This window comes from Diabrotica virgifera, chromosome 10 (assembly GCF_917563875.1).
Source record: "Diabrotica virgifera virgifera chromosome 10, PGI_DIABVI_V3a".
NCBI lineage: Eukaryota > Metazoa > Arthropoda > Insecta > Coleoptera > Chrysomelidae > Diabrotica > Diabrotica virgifera.
Window position 1 is genome coordinate 51,284,795 of NC_065452.1, and position 24,830 is coordinate 51,309,624.

The 24,830-nt window shown below is 33.7% G+C and overlaps 1 protein-coding gene across 1 annotated transcript in view; it reads left to right on the top strand.

Moving 5' to 3' along the window:
• The window catches only part of LOC114342078 (chorion peroxidase), a 59,361-nt gene that overhangs the window by 26,482 nt on the left and 8,049 nt on the right, over window positions 1-24,830 (top strand). The window contains exons 5-8 of the mRNA XM_050641341.1: window positions 12,472-12,736; window positions 14,643-14,926; window positions 15,441-15,638; window positions 19,248-19,552. Coding sequence (XP_050497298.1) covers window positions 12,472-12,736; window positions 14,643-14,926; window positions 15,441-15,638; window positions 19,248-19,552 — 1,052 coding nt within the window. The remainder of the gene's footprint in view (window positions 1-12,471; window positions 12,737-14,642; window positions 14,927-15,440; window positions 15,639-19,247; window positions 19,553-24,830) is intronic.

A 24,830-nucleotide genomic window follows, 5' to 3' on the forward strand; every position in this document is an offset into this window, starting at 1 on the left:
TGTCACCTGAAGAGGGATCGTGTAAAGTTCGAAACATTGATGTTATAATATACTTTGATTATTTTAAAAATTGACCTGTCCGACCGTTTTGCTCATGTGCTAAAAATAAATAAGTTAATAAGGGCGGGGGGAGTGTAACACTTATTCCAGCGCACTGTGTAAGTGAAATCATAATATGATTTCTCATATTATGAGAAATCACACAGTGTAAAGTCCATTAAGTTTAGGACAAAGAAGGTGGATTTAAAAAATTATTATTATTAATCAATATCATACATTGGGCTAATGCATTCAGTAATTATTAATATAAAATACGTTCATAGTAGGAATGAACGAAACTGATTGTAAGAATGAATAGAATTGCTTGTAAGAATAACCGTATTTATTGTGAGAATGAACGGAATTAATTGTAAGAATAAACGGAAATAATTGTAGAAATAAACGAAATACGTTAGGAGAAATAACACTGTTATTGACACAACGAATAGTCTTCGTCGGTCAATTAACGACGTTGTTGTTTCAATGAATAGTGTTCGTTGATTCAATGAACAGAGTTCGTAAAATATCAATAAAGTGGTATTATGGTATACATAATGAAAGTTCATCCATTCAATAAACGTAATACATTGTCTCAACTAACGAAAATAATGAATTGATGAACATGGCTTTTTTGTTCTAATAAAACCAAGAATTGGACAAATTTTAAGTATTGCGTTTGTTGTCTGAATTAACATTTTTACTGAAATTATGTACCTTTTTCGTTGAGTATTGAATCTGGGGTGGGATTCTGTGTGCAATCGCTAACGCCGATCGCTTTCTATCAATGTCAATGTATTTGAATTTTTAGTTTTAATTCAAATATTTTCTTGTTTTACTAAGTGTGACTTCAGCATCAATTAAAGTATAACCTAGCAAAACTAGAAAATAATTCAATTAAAGCTAAAAATTCAAATATTTTCACGACAATTGACATAGATAGAAAGCGACGTGTAGATATCTACAGTGCACGGAATCTAGCCCCTGGGGAAGAGGAAAATACTCAGGCGCAGGCGGTTCGTCCTGTATTGTTCCAAGGAAGCTTTTCCTGGATTTTAGTCGCTTTCGTGGTGTTTGAGCTTTGTATAGGGTATAGGGCATGTCGCTCGTCCGCGATCTGTTTAGTTTTCTCTATGTGCTCTACAACGCCTCTGCGTGGTGAGGGTTCTGCAAAACCCGCTGTTTTATATAGATTTGAATTTGAGAGTGGCGTTGGTTTCATGCCCCAGGCAACCAAATAACGTTAACAAAACGTTGAAAAAACGTCATAATTATCACCAAACGACGTCAGATTATTACGTTTTTTCGACGTCGAAAATCACGTGAATATGTCCCACCATAATTCAAGTCATTTTTATCACGTTTTAAATACGTGATAAGAAAAACGTAGTTTTTACGTAGATTTGTCCCACCATAATTCACGTTTTAAATACGTGATATGAAAAACGTAGTTTTTACGTCGATTTTGCGTCGTTTTTTAGATTTATTTTTCATTTTATGGTTTTAGAAATACACAATAATTGAATGGGTCCGCCACATGGTTTGTTTTTGAGAAGTCAAAGAAAAAGTTTTACATTGTGATAATGGTGAGTTTATGCATTTTAAAGGTGAGTAATACAGTTTGTATTTTGTATTTAAAAACTGTATTACTAACCCTTAAAATGTATAAACTCACCATTATCACAATATTAAAACTTTTTCTTTGACTTCTCAAAAACAAAACCATGTGGCGCTTACAGCGTTATTCGGCAGACCCATTCAATTATTCGTATGAGCATTGTTAGTATTGCAATTTTTCCATTTAAGTAAAACCAAATGGAATGCTCGTTAAAATGCATACAATTACAATATCCTCAATGCAACATATAAACATACATAGAATTTTCACTTTTTATATTATAAGTATTTACTGTGTCAAAAGTGAAACAACATATAAACTAATAAATCGGTTATTAACAAATTAAACATTTAAGTCACAATTTAATAACAAACTTAAATTTAAACCATTTAAGTAATATAAAATATATAATTATTATAATTATACCACACACTTTAAAGGTACGATTCCGACAACAACTGCAGACGGCAGTTACAGTTGTCACCATGACAGACGTCATTATTTTGCACTATTAATTTGCATAATTATTAGCAACTGACGTTCTGCCGGACAGCAGTTGCAGTCAGATGTCGGAATCAGTCTCATACAGATACATAGTGCAAAGTAGTAACATCCATAACGCCGAGAACTGCAACTGATGTTTGCAGTTGCCGTCGTCTGCAGTCGTTGTCGGAATCGTACCTTTAGTCAGAAATGAATACATATACAAATAAAACCCAATATATTGAATTTCAATGAAAACTATAATTGATTTCAAATAATTATTACAAATTTTTGCATACAAAAAGATCTACAGACACCTGAAATATATATTTTTTGATTAAGGGACTGTAAGCCCGGCCGCACATCAAAGATACATGAAACGTAAATTACGTTTCATGGAAATAAACCACTGCTAAACAAATATATATCCGGCCATTTATGAGACTCTCCGAAAATAAAAATGTGTCATGAGCATGAATCACACTCGTTTCATTAGTAGGCGGACTTTGAGATGTTTTTAGCAGTGTTTTCTTTTCATGAAACATGTTTTTCGTTTCATGTTTCATGTTTTTCGTTTCATGTTTCTTTGGTGTGCGGCTTAGCTAATGACCATATTAAAATGATAAAAACAATTTACACGTGATATCTGATAATACACACTTAAAAGACTAATAGGGCTTTTCATCGACTGTCATTTGTTTCGAGCTTCTGTCATGTGTCACATAATATTAATATATCTACGCCATACGTCTTTGGTTTGTATCATTGGTATATATCAATAACGTATGATGTAGATATATTAATATTATGTGACACATGACAGAAGCTCGAAACAAATGACTGTGAATGAAAAGCCCTATACATAAATACTCATGATGAAGAAATACATTATAATTAAAAATGACTAACCATTTTCATATCGCTGCAACATGAAGCCAAAGCCGTCTTATATTTCAGTTCGTTTAGAGAGCGCAACAAGCACTCTGACCGAACAGTTTCAAAACTCATTAGTTTTTCATCAGAGAATGTACATAGCTGTAACATCTGTACATGTATTGGGTTCTTCTTCTTCTGTCTTGCTGTGGGCATACTCAGCTGCAAATAAGATTGCTGCAATATGGCTGCAAACTTCACTATTACCGGCCATACACATACAATGTGCATTTGCTATGCCACTGGAACTGGCTATCACCCAAGCATCTAGTGGTTTAGCATTAGCTTTTTGGGAATGCTTCACCTAAAAAAAATATTTTATCGTTGTGGGAATGCTTCAACTACAAAAATTTATTTTTATTAGAGTATTTGCGTTCTTTACAATGATTGAGAATATTTTAAAATCAGACATTCATATAATATAATTTTAGAACAAACAATCATAACTGTTTATTATTCTCTTTTCTATCATAGCAATTACATGTCGTCTATCTAATCTGCAAACTGCGTAACTCCATTTATCCAAATTTTACAGAGGCACAAAAAATTATTTCTCTAAATATTACTAATGTGAATACTACGTATATCCCATTTTAAAATATATGATGCTAAAATGGAATATTTTATAGATAGGTACACATATCACTAACATTTGTACCTATATTGTTTAATGAGTGTATTTAATATTATTTACCACCAACTTTTTCTTGAAAATATCACTTTCTAAACAGTGAGGTCAGTCGTGTGGTATGACAAATTGGGAGTTACAAATTTTTCGTACTAAATTTGCCGCAAGGGAGATACGGTGTATACGAAGATGTCACTATTTACTCTTCTGGTAAAAATATGCATGTGCATCCTTTTTTAAACGAGTAGGGATTTTTTCAAATAAATGGCAGTAATAACTCATTTTCAGAGAAATATGGAGTTACACAGTTTACAAATTCGGACAACAATATGTCTGGTTTCATACAGATATATAAACGTAAAAAAATCTAATATTTAAAACCAATTTATCCAAAAGACACTAATACTGTTATCCATATATTTCTTAATGGTGAATAAATTAAATAAAGGCTTACTTTTCCAACAATAATATAGAAATCATTAACAATTTTTACTCCAACTTTCAAAAAAAATCCAGTTGTGAAGGCCTATATGTGCCTGAATGCTTTTATATGCTTCATCTGCTACTTAGAGTAGTAACTGTGAGACTCCACCAGATTTGTATAAACATCTATAATAGTGATTGGTGGGATAACTTTACTGTAAAATCCAATTCTGATGACTGAATTGTATATGGATCTAAATCTCCAATTATTTTCAGCTTCAATGAATATCTAAAACAATAAAAGAAATAATGTTATTGCTTGCAAAATTCATCATTATTGATAAATATCAGGGAAAAATGAATAGTAAATAAAAATTGTTTCGCCTACCTTTCCCCAACATCTGCGGAGTTTCCAATAACAATTTCCTTAAATAATCACTTTGCATTGTGGTAAATTTATAAAATTCACAAATGACAAACAAAAGTTTTAAAAAATACACAAAAAACAGCCAACAAAATCTAAATGAATCCAAAATAGGCAAAATACGACAAGACAAACAATGAAATGAAATGAGGATACAAACATAACCTAATAACCTTTATTTATATGGGAAATAAGCCACAATTAAAATGAAAAAAATAATTTTATTAACGTTTCGACGCCCAAATCGGGTGCCGTTGTCAAAATACAAAATATTACTAAAATAAACTAAAGTGTTGTTGCTAAGCAAAAAAAATTCTTCTAATAATTTATTTAATCTCACTCATTTATATTGGCAATTCAGACATATATTATACATTTTAAAGTAGAAGACTTTAAAATGATATTGCCAATATTTATGAGTTGCGTTCCTGGGACGACTTACTGAAAGATAGTTCATTCGATTACATGAAATTAACCCCAACTCAAGAATATCCGTCATAAAAAATTATAGCATGTGATATGTCTTTAAAAAGACAACCAAATGCAACGACAGTAAAATTCTCGAATTTTAATATAATTATGCTAAATGAAACCAATTGTGTCGCAAATTCCTCGGTAGAATGCAGTAGGATGTGGTTACCCATACTGAAAGAGGAAGTCAATAGAAAGAAAATACCAAGATTAGTAAGTCAATAATATCGAGCTAGTACATATTTTATATTTTAGTATTACTTATATATCTAGTATTATTAATATTATTTATAATTTAAACATGTTACAAGTCAGAATTTGGTATTATTTTTTGAGAGTAAATTAATGTAAGACCAAATACTTACGATGTCGGGATAGTATCACAGGGTTTTTCCTGGTTTTCCCTTGTGATTTACTATGAAGTCTCTAACGCGAGAATTTTACTGTCGTTGCATTTGGTTGTCTTTTTAAAGACATATCACATGCTATAATTTTTTATGACGGATATTCTTGAGTTGGGGTTAATTTCATGTAATCGAATGAACTATCTTTCAGTAAGTCGTCCCAGGAACGCAACTCATAAATATTGGCAATATCATTTTAAAGTCTTCTACTTTAAAATGTATAATATATGTCTGAATTGCCAATATAAATGAGTGAGATTAAATAAATTATTAGAAGAATTTTTTTTGCTTAGCAACAACACTTTAGTTTATTTTAGTAATATTTTGTATTTTGACAACGGCACCCGATTTGGGCGTCGAAACGTTAATAAAATTATTTTTTTCATTTTAATTGTGGCTTATTTCCCATATAAATAATTAATCATAAAAATGCCACAAGGAAATAGCTTCAGAACAACACTAATAACCTTTGTTTTGTAACTTTTAAGCTCCTCCCAATTTCGTGACGTCAGACTTAGGCTGTCTGAAATGAAAACGTCTTTTAAACATATTTTAACGCCATTAATCTTACATATTTAAAATCACCTACAAAAGACGTCGATATGACGTAATGTTCAACCACGTGTATATATTCCACCAAAAACTGACGTTTCCTCGACGTTCTTGACGTCACTTGGTTGCCTGGGGCACTCCGTTACTATCCTGCATATTTCATTCGCTTTTAACAACAGCATAATCCACAAACTTCAAGTGACTTAGAGAGCTGTGGAACAAAGAATGCTCAACATTCAGAGCCGTGCGGTACATCTTTTTAATATGATGCAAGTCTTCGAAATGCCGCCCCCTAAATATTATTGAAACTTAATATTAGTATTTATTTTTATTAAGTGAAATTACACAAAATGAACGAAACCTTTTATTTTAAAAACAAAACATACTTTAAGTTAAATGAAATATGTATTAACATTAAATAATATTTATGAAAATTACAATTTTATACTTTTGATTTTAATTTTGGCAAACTCGTCAATCAGATTCTTCTTCTTCTACGGCACTACAGCCCAAATTGAGCCTTCGTCTCCTTTATTTTTTGCCTCCACACTTGCTTCTCTGTGGCTGCTCTTCTCCATCGTCAATCAGATTGGTATAGTCTAAAGTAGCAACTAGTGAGAACTCTATTAAAATAAGTGCTAATTTTTTTAATTGTTTGTCTTATGGAGCTTCATAAATAGTTTTTTTAATCATTTTTAGTTTTGAAAAACTTCTTTCCCCAAGCTACCGAGACAGAGAGTGTTAAAAAAATTCTTAGGGTCGGTACTTTCTGCACCTCGTATGACAAAATTCCTCTAACCGGGGTTTAATCGGGACAGAAATTCATTTTCAGCAGGAAATTCGAAACTTATTTACAAGATTTTCTGCAATTTCTTTATCAGTAATTTTCATTTGGTCATAGCATAGCCAAATTGGTAGTAGATTTTCATTTTTTCCATAGTTTCTGACGACATTTTTACACAATCTGACAAATTTATAGTTACATGTTGCAACGTCTTCGAGACTGAATTTTATGAAATAAAATATCATGCCAAAGAACTACACGGCATATAAATCTATAATTTTTAATATTTTTTACTAATCATCGTGCTTTGACTTTAGTTTTTAAATCATTGTTGACCTCTTCTACTATTGGCATTATACAGGGTGTCCCGAAAAGATTAGTCATAAATTATACCACAGATTCTGAGGTCAAAAATAGTTCGATTGAACCTAACTTACCTTAGTACAAAGGTACTCTTAAAAAAAGTTACATCCCTTTATAGTTACAAAATGAAAATGGATTTTTTTCAATATACCTATCGAAAACTATTAGAGATTTTTTATTGAAAATGAACATGTATCATTCTTATGGCAGGAACATCTTAAAACAAAATTATAGTGAAATTTGTCCACCCCATAAAAATTTTATGAGGGTTTTGTTCCCTTAAACCCCCCCAAACTTTTGTGTACGTTCCAATTAATTCATTATTGTGGTACCATTAGTTTTGTGGTACCATTAGTATTGTGGTACCATACGTTTTTAAAACTTTTTTGCCTCTTAGTATTTTTTCGATAAGCCAGTTTTTATCGAGATGCGGCTTATTTTTTAATATATTTACATAAAAATTTTATGGGGGTTTTGTTCCTTTAAACCCCCAAATGTTTGTGTACGTTCCAATTAAACTATTATTTTGGTACCATTAGTTAAACACAGTATTTTTAAAACTTTTTTGCCTCTTAATCTTTTTTTGATAAGTCACCTTTTATCGAGATGTGGCTTCTTTTTCAAAATATACCTAAAAATGTAAATTATAGATAAATTTTCAGATTATTAACAGGTCTCTATAATCGTACTTAACCATAATATACAAATATGTGGTGGATTCAACAAATATTCAAAATATCTCGATAAACAGTGGCTTATCGAAAAAGTACTAGGAGACAAAAAAGTTTTAAAAACATTGTGTTTCACTAATGGTGCCAGAATAATAAATTAATTGGAACGTACAAAAAAGTTTGGGGGGGTTTAAGGGAACAAAACCCCCATAAAATTTTTATGGGGTGCACAAATTTCACTTAAATTTTTATTTAAGATGTTGCTGTCATAATAATGCCACATGTTCATTTTCAATAAAAAATCTCTAAGAGTTTTCGATATACGAAAAAAAATCGATTTTCATTTTGTAACTTCAAGGGGCTGTAACTTTTTTTGTGTGCACTATTTTATATAGGCAAGTGAGGTTCAATCAACCCACTTTTGACCCCAGAATCTGTGGTATAATTTATGACCAATCTTTTCGGGACACCCTATTTCACAAAATTGAAATCTTATTATCAAGTATATTCAAATGGGAAATAAGCCACAATTTTACCTAAAAATGATTTTATTAACGTTTCGACGCCCAAGTCGAAAAGAAGCAGATAGTAAAAAGAGAAAAATCAAAGAAGCGGCTCTAATTATGCTAAATGAAACCAATTGTGTCGCAAATTCCTCGGTAGAATGCAGTAGGATGTGGTTACCCATATTAAAGGAGGAAGTCAATAGAAAGAAAATACCACAATTAGTAAATCAGTAACATATCGAGTTAGTACATATTTAAAATTTAAAATATCAAGTCAGAATTTGGTATTAGTTTTGAGAGTAAACTAAATGTAAACCCAAATACTTACGATGTCGGGATAGTATCACGAGGTTTTTCCTGGTTTTCCCTCGTGATTTACTATGGAATCTCTAACGCGAGAATTTCAGTGCCACCGTTGCATTTGGTTGTCTTTTTAAAGGCAGATCACATGCTATGATTTTTTGTGGCGGATATTCTTGAGTTGGGATTGATTTCATGTAATCGAATGAACTATCTTTTAGTAAAGTCGTCCCAGGAATGCAACTCATCAATATTGGCAATATCATTTTAAAGTGGTCTACTTTAAAATGTATAATACGTGTCTGAATTGCCGATATAAATGAGTCAGATTAAATAAATTATTAGAAGAATTTTTTACTAAGCAACAACATTTTTATTTATTTAGTATTATTTTGTATTTTGACAACGACACCCGACTTGGGCGTCGAAACGTTAATAAAATCATTTTTAGGTAAAATTGTGGCTTATTTCCCATTTGAATATACTTGATTATAAAAATGCCACAAGAAAATAGCTTCAGAACAACATTATGAAATCTTATAGGTTTCAATGCATCTATTCGACTTAACCATCTAGTAGTACTCAACGGTTTTAGTGTTAGTTGTGCAACATGTTTTTTTTCAGAACTTCCCAACGCTTTGTAAAACCAGAAAAAAAGTGTACAGTTCTGTATAATACAAAAAAGGTTGTTGTTTCTGTAGAAGAAGACGCTGCTTCATTTATGACTAAGGTGGTGTGCACAGGTCATGTAAAACGCCCTCGGATATTTGTCAAATATTCTGTTTTGCACACCCTTTCTTATTCCTTTCATATTAACCCCGTTATCATAGCCTTGTCCTCTGAGCCGTTTTAAATCATGAACCAATTTTTCCAAATTTGTCAAAATAAGTTCTGTACCTTCACCGGTTAAATATTTTCGGCTGACACTTGGTCTTATATATATTTTTAATTATTGAATGGCTCAATTATTTGTATTTTGATTTTACTGATTATGCCGCCCCTCTTGTGATGCCGCCTGATGCGGCTGCCTCACCGCATCATAGCACCGCACGGCCCTGTCAACATTAACCTCAGTGATTGCAAATCCAATGAAGAGATAAAAAGACGATCAAAAGTAACAGATGTGATCCAGAAGATTACCATGTTAAAATGGAACTGGGCAGGACACATAGGAAGAAGGGAAAACAACAAGGGAAGGAAGAAGGGTGCATTATTAAATTGAGACCAAGTAAGAGAAGTAGAGGCGGACCTCAAACTAGATGGACTGATGAAATCAAGCGAATGGCTGCAGATATTTTTAGCGGCTAAACTATGTATACCTCGTAAGCAGCATTGATGATGAAGTTGTCATTCCGAAAACGTCTATGATGTAGCCCGAAAGGCTCTTTTTAATATAAATATACCCTTTGTAACGGATTTTTAATACTAACATTTTTGCGATTTATGGTACACAGCCGATTCCATCAAATTATTTTGCTTGTGGATTTTATTTTCAAAAAGATTTATTCATTGAAGAAATTTTTCTCGATTCATACTGTAAGACTAGCTGGTTGAATGCAATTCAACCGCTTTCATGTTAAATTACAGTGACTCATTTCAGAAACCTGTACTTTAAGAGCATTATAAAACGTACGCTTTTGCGTGAATTGGGCAAATTATCAACAATCAACGATGCAAAAATTATTATCGATCATAAACATTTTCGGTCAACAGTATTTCATGTACGGTGAGAATTTTCATTAAATTACATGAGGAAATGTGCTATAGGTCAAGACATCACAAGCACGATACATTAAAATTTAGTAATAGCCGTCATTTTACATGTATAAGAAAAAAAATAACGAAAAGAATAAAGACTTAAAAAAATCAATAAAAAAACCTTTATAGAAGGTATAAAATTTATTAAAATCCCTTTAAGGGCTACATCACACAACGTTTTCGATATTTAAAATATCATCATCAGAATTTAGAACTGGTTGAATACAAGCTGAGCCACCAAAGAAATAACAGGGTATAAACCCTTTAAATAAAATAAAATTTATTATATTAGCATAGTTGCTTAAAAATTTCAAAGGATGGACAAAATTTATAAAGATTGGGCCCTTAGGCATTGAAAGACTCCCCCATCACGTGGGTTGCTAAACTGTTTAAAATATCGAAAACATTATGTGATGTAGCCCTTAATAGTTATTTAACCAAGAAGTGTATTAATAAGGGCGATTAACAATTGAGATATTTTAACGCGTAAGCGGAGCGAGCCGTTAATGTTCGAGATTGTTAATCGCCATTTTAATTCACGAGTTCGTTACAAAACTTTTCCGTCGACCGTACTTTTCAGAAATAAAGAGATCAGAATCTTTTGATTTTTCAAATACACAGAATTTTAAACAATAAAATAAATAATGACATACAATGACAGATAGTACTAACAGCGGCTACTTGATTTTAAATTTTTTAGTGGGAATATAAATAGGTATATGTTTGGTTGCCTACACCACAGGTCACTCACAGAGCGTTTAATTAATTTATGCAAGCAATGTATGTTGTGTTGCCTATAATGAAATCGTTCATTAATAGAAAATCATTCATTAATAGGGGTCATTAATCAATGATTTTGAGAGTGTTAAAATTGATCATAAATGGACGGTCAACGGAAAAGTGATTTTAATAAATTGTATACCTTTCATAAAGGATTTTTCATTAATCTTTTGGGATTGATGGTATTCAGCCAGCTACAGGAAACCTTTCCAGTGAAGAACTGTGATACCAGTTATGTATTTTATTTACTGCATTTTGAAGCAATGTGTTTGTGCTAGCAGTGATCTTACTTACCTTGGTAATGTAATACGATGTCATTAAAGTCTTTTTTCAGTTGTGTCCGTAATTGTCCAGGCCTCAACTCCACATAAAAGAACAGAGAATAGGTAATATCTTAATACTCTGGTTCTAATTTCTGTTCCCAGTTTTCTATTACATAACACTGATTTCATTCTATGAAAGCGCTTCTGGCCATCTCAATGTGTCGTTTTATTTCAAAGCTGCTGCACCACTGTCCATTTAGCTCACATCCTAAATAATTGTATACTTATAGGTACTTTCTCTAAAGCTTTGCCTTTAACGTAGATTGTTTAGTCTTCAAACTCGTTCATACTGATAATTTTTTGTTTTTTTTTTTTATGTTCAGAGTCATTCAAAACCTCTCGCAATACTGCGTATTGCGATCAACCAAGATTTGCAGCCCTTCTCTGCTGTCCGCAAGTATTGTACCTATCGTCTGCATATCTAGATTATTCACTAGTGTTCCATTAATTGATATGCATTCATTGACGTCTTCTACCCCCTTTAAAGATCTCTTCTGAGCACATATTAAAAAGTATAGGGGATAGTACACAGCTTTGTACTCCTCTTCTTCTTGGAACCTCTTCAAGTTTTTGTTGGTCGACTCTGATACGTTTATAAATTTGCAATGATTCTCACATCCTGATAGTCTATTTCTGTGTTCCGTAATATGTTTGCAAGCCTTCTGTGTTGTATTTTGTCGAAGGCTTTCTCAAAGTCAACCAGACATTTGAGTATGTCCCAGTTGACCTCTCGACACCGTTCTATGATAATTGCTAGCTATATTATATTTTCGCTATTTTCATTACATAATGTAAATTCTGTCCTGTTTTGTTCATATATGATTCTTCCCTAGCATCTTTCGACTTGAAATAACTTGCAATTTTAATAGCAGACTCCTAAAGATCTTATCAATAAATGAATTTAAAGTACCTATTTCAAACATGTACAAAGTACTATTTCAATATGAGTAAGCCTGAAATAGTATAATATATGCCATTTCCAGACTATACATTTTTCCTTTGTATTATTTACAGGCATTAGCAGACCAAGAGTGTCTAAATCTGGACGACCTCTACCTTCATCTAGAACAGTCAGTCTGATAGTCCATAGACCGTACTATAGAGACGACCCAAAATTTTCTGTAATGCTGGCTGTGTGGGGTCAATTTTTAGACCACGACATTACAGCTACAGCTTTGAGCCAGAAAGCAAATGGAAGTACCATCTCCTGTTGCGATTATAATGTATTCACATCGCCAGAGTGTTTTCCAGTGCAATTGGACGAAGAAGATCCTTTTAGGTAAGATGTAGGGAAATACTTGTCTACTATATATAACATCACTACAGGCCTTAGAGGCCCTTGGCTTCGATAGTCTTGACTAATTTTTTCCACTTTTTCCGGTCCTGTACTTGTCCTCTCCAGTCTCTTGTATCCATTTCTTCTAGGTCAGTCCGGATGGCATTAAACCACTTCCTTCGTGGTCTCCCTCTTCTTTTCTTCCCTTGTTCACCTGCTGCTAAAACTTTTAGGACGTTTCTTTCTAGGCGCATTTGTAAAACATGTCCCAACCATGTAATTCTCTGAGCCGTGATTTTCTGAGTTATCTTAGGTTTCTTATAGATCTCCATTAGCTCCTGGTTTGTTCTTCTGCGCCATTCCCCGTTAGCTTTCCTTATACCACCAAAAATGTTACTTAATATTTTTTTCCTGAGTATCTAGCTTTTTTTCTTCTTTCTGGTTCATTGTCCAAATTTAACATGCATACAACACTGTTGGTGTCACTATTGTTTCATACGCTCAGATCTTGGCTGCCCTGGACACGTTTTTTGCCTTAAACGTGCGTTTAATGAACCTACTGCTTTGCTACCTTTCAACAACCGTTTATCTATCTCTCTTTCTCTTTCTCCCTCTCTTCGTCTCCTTTATTTGTAATTGTTACTCCAAGGTACTCAAATTCAGTTACCTTCTCAAATTTATAATCTTTGTCATTTGTTCTTGGAGTAATCCACTTATTTTCTTCAGCTTTTTCTCCTCTCATTTCCATATACTTGGTTTTTTCTTGGTTTATGGTCGAGCCATATTTTTTTGCTTCTTATTCAAATTGCTTGAACATCTTTTGAAGTTCTACTCTTGAACGTGTCAGAAACACCAAGCCATCTGCAAAACATATGCACTGTTGTCTTTTGTTAAGAATCGTGCCGCTTGTCTGGATATTGGCTCCTCTAATTATCTTTTCTAGTACTAGATTGAATAAGTCTGTTGACAGGGTGTCCCCTTATTTTAATCCTCTGTTGACGTTAAACTGCTTTGAAAAACTGCCTTCTATCATCACGTCATTTTAACTAATCGTATTTCATTGCTCCGGCATTTTTTCGTTTTCCCATATTTTCTTTATAAGTCGAGCTATTTTTTGCTGCAGTATATCTCCTCCTACCTTTAATATCTCTGCTGGCACTCTGCTTTCTCCGGCAGTTTTATTATTTTTTAGGTCTTCTATTACTGTTACTAGTATCTCCATTTCTTTCGGTACTTGTGTTTGTTGTGGTTCCGCTTCTTGTATTTGTTGTTGTTCGATTTCTTGCCCTCGCTGTTGCATTTCTGTTTGGCCTTTATCGCTTAATATTTCTCCGAAGTACTCTGCTCATCTATTTAATTTTTCTGTCTTGTCTCCCAGCAACATACCATCTTAATTTCTGCAAAACATTGTGCATTTATTTTGAGTCTATCGTGTTTTTTTTACTCCTTGATAAAAATTTTTAACGTCTGTTTGGACATAATTTTCTTCTATTATTTCTAGTTGCTTTTCCAATAATTTTCTCTTCTTTTGCCTGCATAATCGTTTAGCTTCTATTTACTTTTTTCTGTGTTGTTCTCTCTTTTCTTTTTCTGCTTTCCCAATGCTAAGGTCTGCCGCTTCTATCACAGCTGCTTGCATTAGTTCCCATTCCTCTTCTATGTTCCCCGTCGTTATTTTTTCCAATCTCTTGTGGTGTATCTTGTGTATCTCTTTCTCTGTTATTTGCTACCTCTTTATCTTGGAGCCGCTCTAATTGGTATTTTTTCCGTTTTGTTCCTTTTCTTGGTAGCCTACTATAGCTAAATAAACTTGAAGTCTTTGAAATGTGGACTTACCGCCAAATACTAAGACTTCTGTCGACAGGTAGACTATAGAGTTTTAAACATAGTAATTTGGTCTTGTTTTTAGAGAATATAACGTCAGCTGTATAGAATTCGTCAGATCAGCTCCAGCACCAACTTGTTGTCTTGGATCAAGAGAACAATTAAACCAGGTCACAGCGTTCATCGACGGATCTGCTATTTATAGCGCTGATGAAGATTTCGCAAAGAAACTGAGAGATTCCACTAAAGGTACCATGAAGGTACTGGTTACAGAAGATGGACGAGATCTCTTACCGATATCTGAAGATGTTAATGATGGATGCAATCGGGAAGAAGAAAGATTGGAAGGCAAATATTGTTTTACCACAGGTTAGTAGTACATTATAGTGTTTTTTCTTTATCCTTATCTTTAAAACATGCTTTAAAAGTTTATTTTCGTAAAATTCTTGAACACTAATGATGTAGACATATTATATCTCTATATTTTCGGCATATTGATTTTCTTGTTTCTTATGTATTGAGATCAGTAGGTTATCTTCTCATCCTCTCGGCATTTTATTTGTTTTAAATCATCATCTCAATGTTGCCAGCATTCCACAACTTTTTCACTCTGCTAACTTTTCCTGATTTTACTCTACTTATTGCTTCTTCTAATTATTCATTTCTGTGTCTCTGTTCTCTATCTTTTCCTACTTAGAAACTTCTCTTCATAACATTCTCTTCGCACCACTAGTATTTCTGTTGTATGTGTCTGTATTTGGTTATGTTTGTCTCTTACTTCTCTGAGTTATTTTCTTTTCTTTCGTCCTAGACTTCCTCGTTTTTCTTTCCATAGTGCTTCTTTTACTATATTTCTGTAGTTTTGTATTTTTTTTGGTTTTAGGTGATGCTAGAGCAAACGAAAATGTTCATCTAACCACCATGCATTTGCTGTGGGTACGTCAACACAACAACATAGCCCAAAATTTGTCAAAAATTAACACTCATTGGGACGATGAGACCATTTTTCAAGAGACACGAAGAATAGTAGCGGCCCAAATGCAACATATAACATATAATGAATTTCTACCAATTCTATTAGGTTAGTACAAATCTCAAAGTTAGAAATGTTTTAAGATGGTTTAAAATAAGTTTAGAAATAAGAATTGAGTATGGCTATCAGATTGAGGTTCGTCGAATGTTATGTTTGATCGTAGCTTCTATATGAGGTAGAAGCTTTGACTCTGAAAGCTTAATCCGTACAAAATTTTTAGGCATTCGTAATGTGGGTATATACAGTGGCGGCTCGTACCACTTTAAGAAGGTAGTGCCAGAATTCGGACAGCAACCAAAATTTTTAGTGACGGGTTCACGATATTGTCAAAAAAGTTATAAAACAAAAATTAAAAAAAAATAGGCGCTGATACTTTTACCTTATGTGTCTTATGTATATTTATCTGAGGTGCCAAGAAATTGTTCAAAATTTATCAAAACAGTTCCGTAAATTCATTAACAATAAAAATCTCTAAACTTACAACCATTATTTACTGCTAATATTACTTAGCTTGTATTACGATTTAGTCTCTATTTACAAAATTATAAAAATAATACTATTTCATTATTTACACACATGCATAAAGTTGTGTTAATACCACTTTTAAAGTTTACGATACATCCTTGTTTTTTTGGTTGCAAAGATTTCAATGACTTTATTATTAAAATTATCAATAACATTTAAAAAATGCTTTTCTGCAGATAACATACCGTTCTTCATAACATAAGTCGTTCTTCTTTCATTGTATTTTTAACTAATCTTTTAATTCGTTTTAACATCGAAAAACAGCGTTCTGCTTCAGATATTGATGTAGGAATGTTAATTAAAATGATTAAAAGTTTAAATAATTTCTTCCAATTTGCTTTTTAAACCTTCCTCGTTTAATAAAACTCATAGCGGAACAACCCCAGAGGTAGTACTTAATTCGTCTCACTAATACAGTAGGTACTTCTAATTCAGTTTTAAACCGAGTTTTGTTTAAAAATTAAAATTGTTTCCATGTTTCATTAAAAAATGATTCGGGGAACCGACGCTTGTAAGCAGAAAACTTCTCCGACATAAATAAATTAGAAGCAACTACATGTCAGGAGACGGTAGACCTTTGAAAGATCTGGAACTTTAAATATTATGAACCTTTAAGTCGTTGTCTAATTCGGCGCTAAAGTTGACCAGTTCCTTAAATATGCCTCTATTTTGTGAATTTTTTTTCGTCGTGACCTCTTCAAGCTAATTCGAAAGCTCCACAAAACCTTATAAAATTTGTAAAGAAAAACCACCAAAACAGGTTTTTAAGATACTAATCTAATTCATTGTCAATTAATAAATTAAACTTAAGAAATAATCAAAATATTATTTATACTACACCCACGATCATGATGCACTAAAAGTTTAATAAGGATATTATAAATACAAAAACTTTAACAGAAAATAGACATAACAAAAGCGACAAGCCAGCACTTAGAGAAACTCAAAATAAATAGATGTTGTGCCCGGCACGAGATTCTCATTTAAGGTATACTAAATAGTCCAATATAGCTCTTTATCTGTCACTTATATAGGATGCTCGTAAAATCTTTCTCTTTTCAGCCGTGCCAGTACCAATTTTGGCTCAAGATTCTCCAGCCGAATAATCTTCGCTGTAAGTGGCAGCGATTGTACTACACGCACAGTTGCCAGATTTTATATAATTTATGAAGATAAAAAGAAATACACACAAAAAGTTAACAGGCATTAAAAGATTTTAAAAATAAAAAATATGCTTCTGCATAGTTAGGAAGGTAGTGCCAAGGCTCTATGGCACTACCTCACGGGCCGCCACTGGGTGTATAGGGTGTTTGGTCAAGAATGGGCCATAGCTTAACCCTAGATTCCTGAGGTTAAAATAGGTCGATTTAAGCTAACTTACCTTAGTACAAAAGTTGATAATAACCGAAATACATGGTCAAAGTTTTTGAATTTTGAATTCAAAACATTTATTTTATTTATTTTTAAATATTTCCTGACAGGCATGGGACAACAACATGAAATTTGGTAAGTGATACTGGTACTGTCCACCCTACTAAATTGTGTTAAACAAACGTTTCTGGCTACTACCAGAGGCGTACGAAGGGGAAACGTGAATGGTTGACCCTTCCCATATTCTACGCCACTGTCGGAATTGCTATTTTAGTGCAATTTTTTGATTCTCCAATCCTTTCTATGTAAATAACATACTCTTCATTCGTAACGATAAAGCCATTAGTTTTCGAAATATTTGAAGCTAAAAACGAAGGAACATAATACATTAATCAAAATAAGTGTGCCTTTTTATTTTTAACTTCAAATATCTCGAAAACTAATGACTTTATCGTTACGAATGAAGAGTATATTATTTGCATAGAAAGTATTGTAGAATCTAAAAATTATGCTAAAATAGCAGTTTCGTCAGTGGTGTAGAATTTGGGAAGGGTCAACCATTCACTTTCCCCTATCGTACGCCGCTGGTATTAACCACAAACGATTATTTAACATAATTTAGTAGGGTGTACAGTACTCACACTTTCTGCCAAGAACCATAAGGATATGTCAAATAGTTTTAGAGTACCGGGCACACAAAGTTCTTAAAGTTTTAAATAAAGAATAAATTATTAAAAAAAAGAATACTTTAAAATAATTTGACATATCCGTGTGATACTTGGCAGAAAGTATAGGCATTGTACACCCTACTAAATTATGTTAAATAATCGTTTCTGGCTATTAGCAGAGGCATACGACAGGGGAAAGTGAATAGTTGACCCTTCCCAAATTCTACGCCACTGATGAAACTACTATTTTAGCATAATTTTTGGATTCTCCAATACTTTCCATGCAAATAATATACTCTTCATTCGTAACGATAAAATCATTAGTTTTCGAGATATTTGAAGTTAAAATGAAAAGGCACACTTATTTTGATTAATGTATTATGCACCTTCGTTTTTAGCTTCAAATATCTCGAAAAGTAATCGCTTAATCGTTACGAATGAAGAGTATGTTTTTTACATAGAAAGTATTGGAAAATCAAAAAATTGCACTAAAATATCAATTCCGCTAGTGGTAAAGAAAATAAGTTGCTGTATCGGGATTGTGAGTTTTTCCTAATTTGTTTCATGGTTTATATTATAATAAACAGCAATCACATGCTGGTCCTCGAATAAAACCGCTTCAGGGACGCATCTCAAAAATATTAACAATACCATATTTTCTTAAGTGTCCAAATATCTTGAAAAGATCTTAGATTAGAGGAGTACAAACATATGTAGGTGCAGGATCGTAAATAGAAGACTCTTGCTGTAATATCGAAATATCAATAATGTGCTTCAAAAGAAAACTGAGCTGATCTGTAATTCTACTAAAGCTAAAGATAAATGAAAAAGAACCTTGAGACAGGACAATAATTGTAGGTATGTATATGTAAATAAAAAAGAAAAGAATGACAATTAATAGTAAAAAAAATTAAAGTTAAATGTAAAATCCTGAATAATTCATAAACAATTTATAATAATAAATTTTTATAAAAATAATTTTTAAATATTAATTTGGGACACAAAGACTTAAACTCATGGCCTACAATTTCTTGAGTTTTAGATCGACCCAATTACAGTGCAGTCATTGATCACCTATTTTCTTTATTTCCAGGCCACAACCTAATGCGAAAATATGACTTACTTCCACTCAAACGGGGGTATTCCAAAAAATATAACGACAGCTTAAATCCTAACATCGCGAATAATTTCGCTACTGCTGCATTTAGATTCGCTCATTCCATCATTCCAGGGTTGATGAAACTCCTTGCAAATGATACGTCGTCTCCGGAATATGTACAAATGCATAAGATGCTGTTTAATCCTTTTGGATTGTATAACCAAGGAGAAATGGATAGAACACTAAAGGGAGCTATGAATACAACTATTGAAGCTAGTGATTCATATTTCACTAATGAGGTAATGATTCATATTATGTAAATATATTTATATAATATACAGATATATAGAGCTCTCTGATTCGCTTATTGTAGTGAATTACTTCGCATTCTTCTTGTGTATTTTCAAAGTTTTTACAGTTTCTCACTTTTAGGAGATTTTGATGTCCCTCATGACCTGGTCCTCCAATCACTCTCTGGGTCTTTCCCTTGGTCTTTTAGTTTCTGGCTTCCATCTGGTGACCTTCTTAATCAGTAGGTCGTTTTCTCTTCTCTCTATGTATCCTAGCCATCTCAGTCTCTAAGCTTTAATAAATCTATATCTTCTCCCTTCATTATGTCTCTTAATTCATGGGTCATTCTTCTTCTCATTTCTCCGTTTTTCATTCTTATAGGGCGCATAATTCTTCTGAGAATTTTCTTTTCGAATATTCTTAATTGTAACTACTGGTCTGATTGCAACTCTGTATATTTTCAGTTCTTGAAGTTATACTTCTTTAGGCACGAGGGTAAATTTTTATTTTGCTGGGCGCATGCGCACACCGACAGTATGGTATGAAACGTTATGAGGGATCTGATTGTTGATCTGATAAATAATTGTTCAAATGGAGATTCTGGATAAATAAAATGTTGTGTATATGTTGTGTGGCCAGCTGTGTGCCTTTGCTTGTGGACTCAAACATAAGCATTAACCCGGCCTAAGTAATTCTTAGCAGGCGCGTCCAAGTCGCGGGGGTGGACCTGACTATAAGTCGGTGATTAAGTTCTGCTAAGGACCCAGTGTTGCGGGGTATAACGCAACCCCCTGCCCAGAGTTACGGGTGAAGACCTCAACGGCTGACGCAGCGGAAAGGAGTATCTTGAGCCGGTGTGAAGGGCGGAAGAGGCAACTCAGGTTCTAGGGTTAATATAGGATCACACTGATTGGCGGCAGCTGGCTATATCAGAACCGAACATTGGCGAAAGTATAAAAAATGCTGAAACGGCAATGTACCGGATAGTAAACGGCGCAATGGTAGCCATGGAAACGGCGTTTACACAGCGGTGTAGAAAGCAAAGGAGAACTACTACACTATTAACTCTCCCAGGACAATCATGATAATGGCTGCAAAACTAAACGGCCCCGAGTACGGGCGCCCCTTAGATGGGGCAAGGGTGCGAAGAATCTCCCGGCCAGCTATTGTCAAACTTAAAGGAGATGAAGAAAAACGAATAGGTACCTGGAATGTGCGTAGCATGTTTGAAGCAGGAAAGGTACACAATACCATCAAGGAAATGAAGAGGCTAAAAATTTCAATCTTAGGCATCAGCGAAATGCGTTGGCCTCGACATACAGGGTGAATGCGCAATAGATGAACATCGTGTTTACTACTCTGGAGAAGACAGCAACAATCATAGGCACGGAGTAGGGATCATTATTACTAAAGATGTTAGCAAATCACTCATGGACTAGATACCAATATCAGAGAGAATTATATTGATGCGATTCCATTCGACACCAATAAACATCAATTTAATTCAAGTGTATGCGCCAACATCGATGTGTGATGAAGAAGAGATAGAGATATTCTACACAGACTTAGACAAGGCTATAAAACAGATAAAGAACAATGAGATCACTATCCTAATGGGAGACTTAAATGCCAAAGTAGGCAGTGGAGAAGAAGAAGACACTGTAGGGAAGTATGGTCTAGGCAACAGGAATGATAGAGGAGAGCGTTTCGTAGAGTTCTGTACCGAAAACAAGTTATGTATAATGAATACTTTCTTCAAATTACCTAAGCGTCGCCTATATACGTGGAAAGCGCCAGCCGATGCAGTTGGTAATATTGTCCGTAACGAGATAGACTACATAGCGGTCAATCAACGATTCAGAAATACTATAACGTCAGTCAAAACCTATCCAGGCGCGGATGTGCCATCAGATCACAATTTACTCTTGGCTAAGATGACTGTAAGATTAAAACACATATTTAGGAAAAAGCCAAAACCTAAAATGAATCTAGAAGCGCCCAAACATTAAGCATATATTTGTAAGAGACTTGGAAAGCGAAATGGAAAACATCTAAAGTATCACTGAAGTATCACCGGAAGATCGAATCGAAAAAATATGGACAAATATAAGAGATACCATTCAGACTCATATAAAAGGGAAATTGGAGACGGTGAAAGCTGAACCAAAACAAAGATGGATGACGCATGAAATTCTCGATTTGATGGAAAGAAGAAAACTACACAGAAATCGCAATGAAGATCAATATAAATTATTGTACACTGAAATAAGAAGGAAAATAAGGAGTGCTAAAGCGCAATGGTTCTCCCAAGAATGTAGCGAAATCGAGGAGTATGAAAGAAAATATGATTCTTTCAACATGCATAAGAAGCTAAAAGAATTAGCAAGGTGTGGAAATATAAGTAGTCGTGCGATAGCTGATTCAAATGGAAATCTATTGTTTGACACCAAACAAAAACTGCACCGATGGAGGAAATACATTGAGGATCTTTTTCAGGATGATCCACCAATACAACATAACATAACAGACGCGAATAGTGGACCACCAATAACTAAAAGCGAAGTGGAAGGTGCTATACGCTTGTCAAAATCAAAGAAGGCCATGGGACCTGATGAAATACCCACAGAGGTTCTAAAACTACTAGGAGATTGCGGAAGTAAAGTATTGGTTGACTTGTTTAATGCTATATATAATCATGGTCACTTACCACATGATTGGCTGAAATCTACTTTTATACCAATTCCCAAGAAAGCGAAGGCAAAAGAATGTCATGATCATCGAACCATTAGCCTAATGAGCCACGTACTTAAGGTCTTTCTGCGTGTGATCCATGCGAGAATATATAAAAGAATCGAAGAACATTTGGGCGAAACTCAATTTGGCTTTAGAAATGGACTAGGTACACGAGAGGCCCTGTTTGGGTTGCAGGTATTAGTACAAAGGAGTAGACATGTAAATGCTGACGTGTACCTATGTTTTCTTGATTTCGAAAAAGCATTTGACAAAGTATCACATACTAAGATGTTAGATGTTCTAAGGTCAACTAATATTGACGATAAATATCTAAAAATCATTGCTAACTTGTACTGGAATCAAAAAGTCACAGTTAGAGTAGACGGTGATCACACAGAAGAGATTCAAGTTCAACGTGGAGTAAGACAGGGATGTATTCTTTCACCATTAATTTTTAACATTTATTCAGAAAAGATGTTTGAAGAGGCACTCAGTACTACACAAGGTGGAGTTGTGATAAACGGGAAACTGATAAATAATCTCCGATATGCAGACGACACTGTACTGATTGCCAGTTGTGATACCGAATTACAATATCTATTGGATTCTGTGGTAGCACAGTGCAGTAATTATGGTCTCCACCTTAATATCAAAGAAACAAAATATATGGTCGTCAGTAAGGATAATGTCATCGATGCTGGAATTCACGTTAATGATGTACAACTTAAGAGAGTTGAAGCTATAACATACTTGGGAAGCAGAATCACTGATAATTGGGATCCATCCACCGAAATACGTTGCAGAATTGCTCAAGCCAAATCAGCATTTTTCCGTTACAAGAAAATTCTATGCGGTCATGACATAAATTTGAGTCTTAGGACAAGAATTTTAAAGTGTTACGTGTTTTCCGTTCTTCTCTAAGGAGTTGAGTCATGGACCTTAACAGGAAGAATGCTTAAGATGGTTGAATCCTTTGAATTATGGTGCTATCGAAGAATGCTGAGAGTAAGCTGGATGGACAGGGTGCGTAATAATATTATTCTGAGCAGGATGAAGAAAGGCAGAGAACTGGTAAAAATGATAAAGTCTAGAAAACTTGAGTATTTTGCGCATGTTTGTAGACATCCGGAAAAATATAGCATTCTACATCTAATTATGCAGGGTCAAATATTAGGCAGAAGAAGTCGAGAAAGAAGAAGAACATCTTGGTTAAGAAATTTGAGGCAATGGTTTGGTCACACTTCGGAATCGCTCTTCAGATCTGCTGCGAATAAAGTTATGATAGCCAACATGATCGCTAACGTTCGATAAACGGACATAGCACCCGAAGAAGAAGAAGATATGTTGTGTAATGTTTTTATTGTTGTGAGGACAGTGACAAAAACAAGTTCATAATTGTAGTGACTTTTAAAATAGTTTTTAAAAGCAACAGGTACGTACCTTATTGTAAATGTTTCAGTATTGTAATAAAAAATTACAAATTAGGTAAATACCTATTTGGAAAATGTACCTATTTGGAAGGGGATTGGCAACGTGGCATTGAAAGTGTTAAAGTGTTTGATTGTTCGCCAACGATAAACCCGAAAATTTCGAGAATTGTTGCGAAAATTAAATGTTAACTGACAGTACCAGGTGATTATAAAGTGAAGAACAATAAAATAAGTGTAAATCCACTGCGAAAAAGTGATATTCGGCGTTAAAAACAAAACTGACAATAAGAAAAACAAGTAAGGTTATATTGATAAGATAAATAAAACAGCTAGTTCTACAGCTGAAGTCCGGTTCGAATATAAAGCGGTGTTGCCAAACCTCAATTAAAGCGAATAATCATTGGAAAGCGTAACTTAATAAAGTTTAGAGAGAAGCTGATTGCACTGAGAGGGGTGGATATTTCTGAAGGGTTGAACTGGATATCATCCCCTATCGCGGTGCAAAGAATATTCTCGCGAAGCTAGGGCAACATCAAGAAAAGTGAAATTTTATAAATATGACAGACTCAGATAATACGTATTCATAGGGAGGAAAAAGAAAAGCAGGAACTTGGGATGATGTATTCAAAAATTCAAAAAAAAAAACCTATAGATCACCAAAAAAAAACGGGATGATTCAAACCCAGAAATGCTAGCCCAAATGATGGATTTGCTAAAAGGACTGGCTGAGGATACAAAGGAAATAAAAAATCAACAGAAAAAGCAGGTGGAAACCATGAATATGCTAACTGAAGAACTAAAAGAGCTCAAAGAAGAACAAAATGAGTATAGAAAAGAAATAGGAGAACTAAAACTAGCTAATGAAAAAGCGATTAAAGAGATAAATCAGCTGCAAAACCAATTAAGTAATACGAATATAAGATTACAAAAATTAGAAGGAGAAAAACGAAAAAGAAACATTGTGATTCAAGGACTTCCAATTGACACGGACAATCCCAATATACTAAAGAAGAAAGTAGAAAGTTTCATAGACAAAGAAATGGGAGTTAAAGTAAGGGTAAACGATGCAAGAAAGCTGGGAGGCACAACATGTCTAGTAGAGTTGGATAATAAATACGAAAAA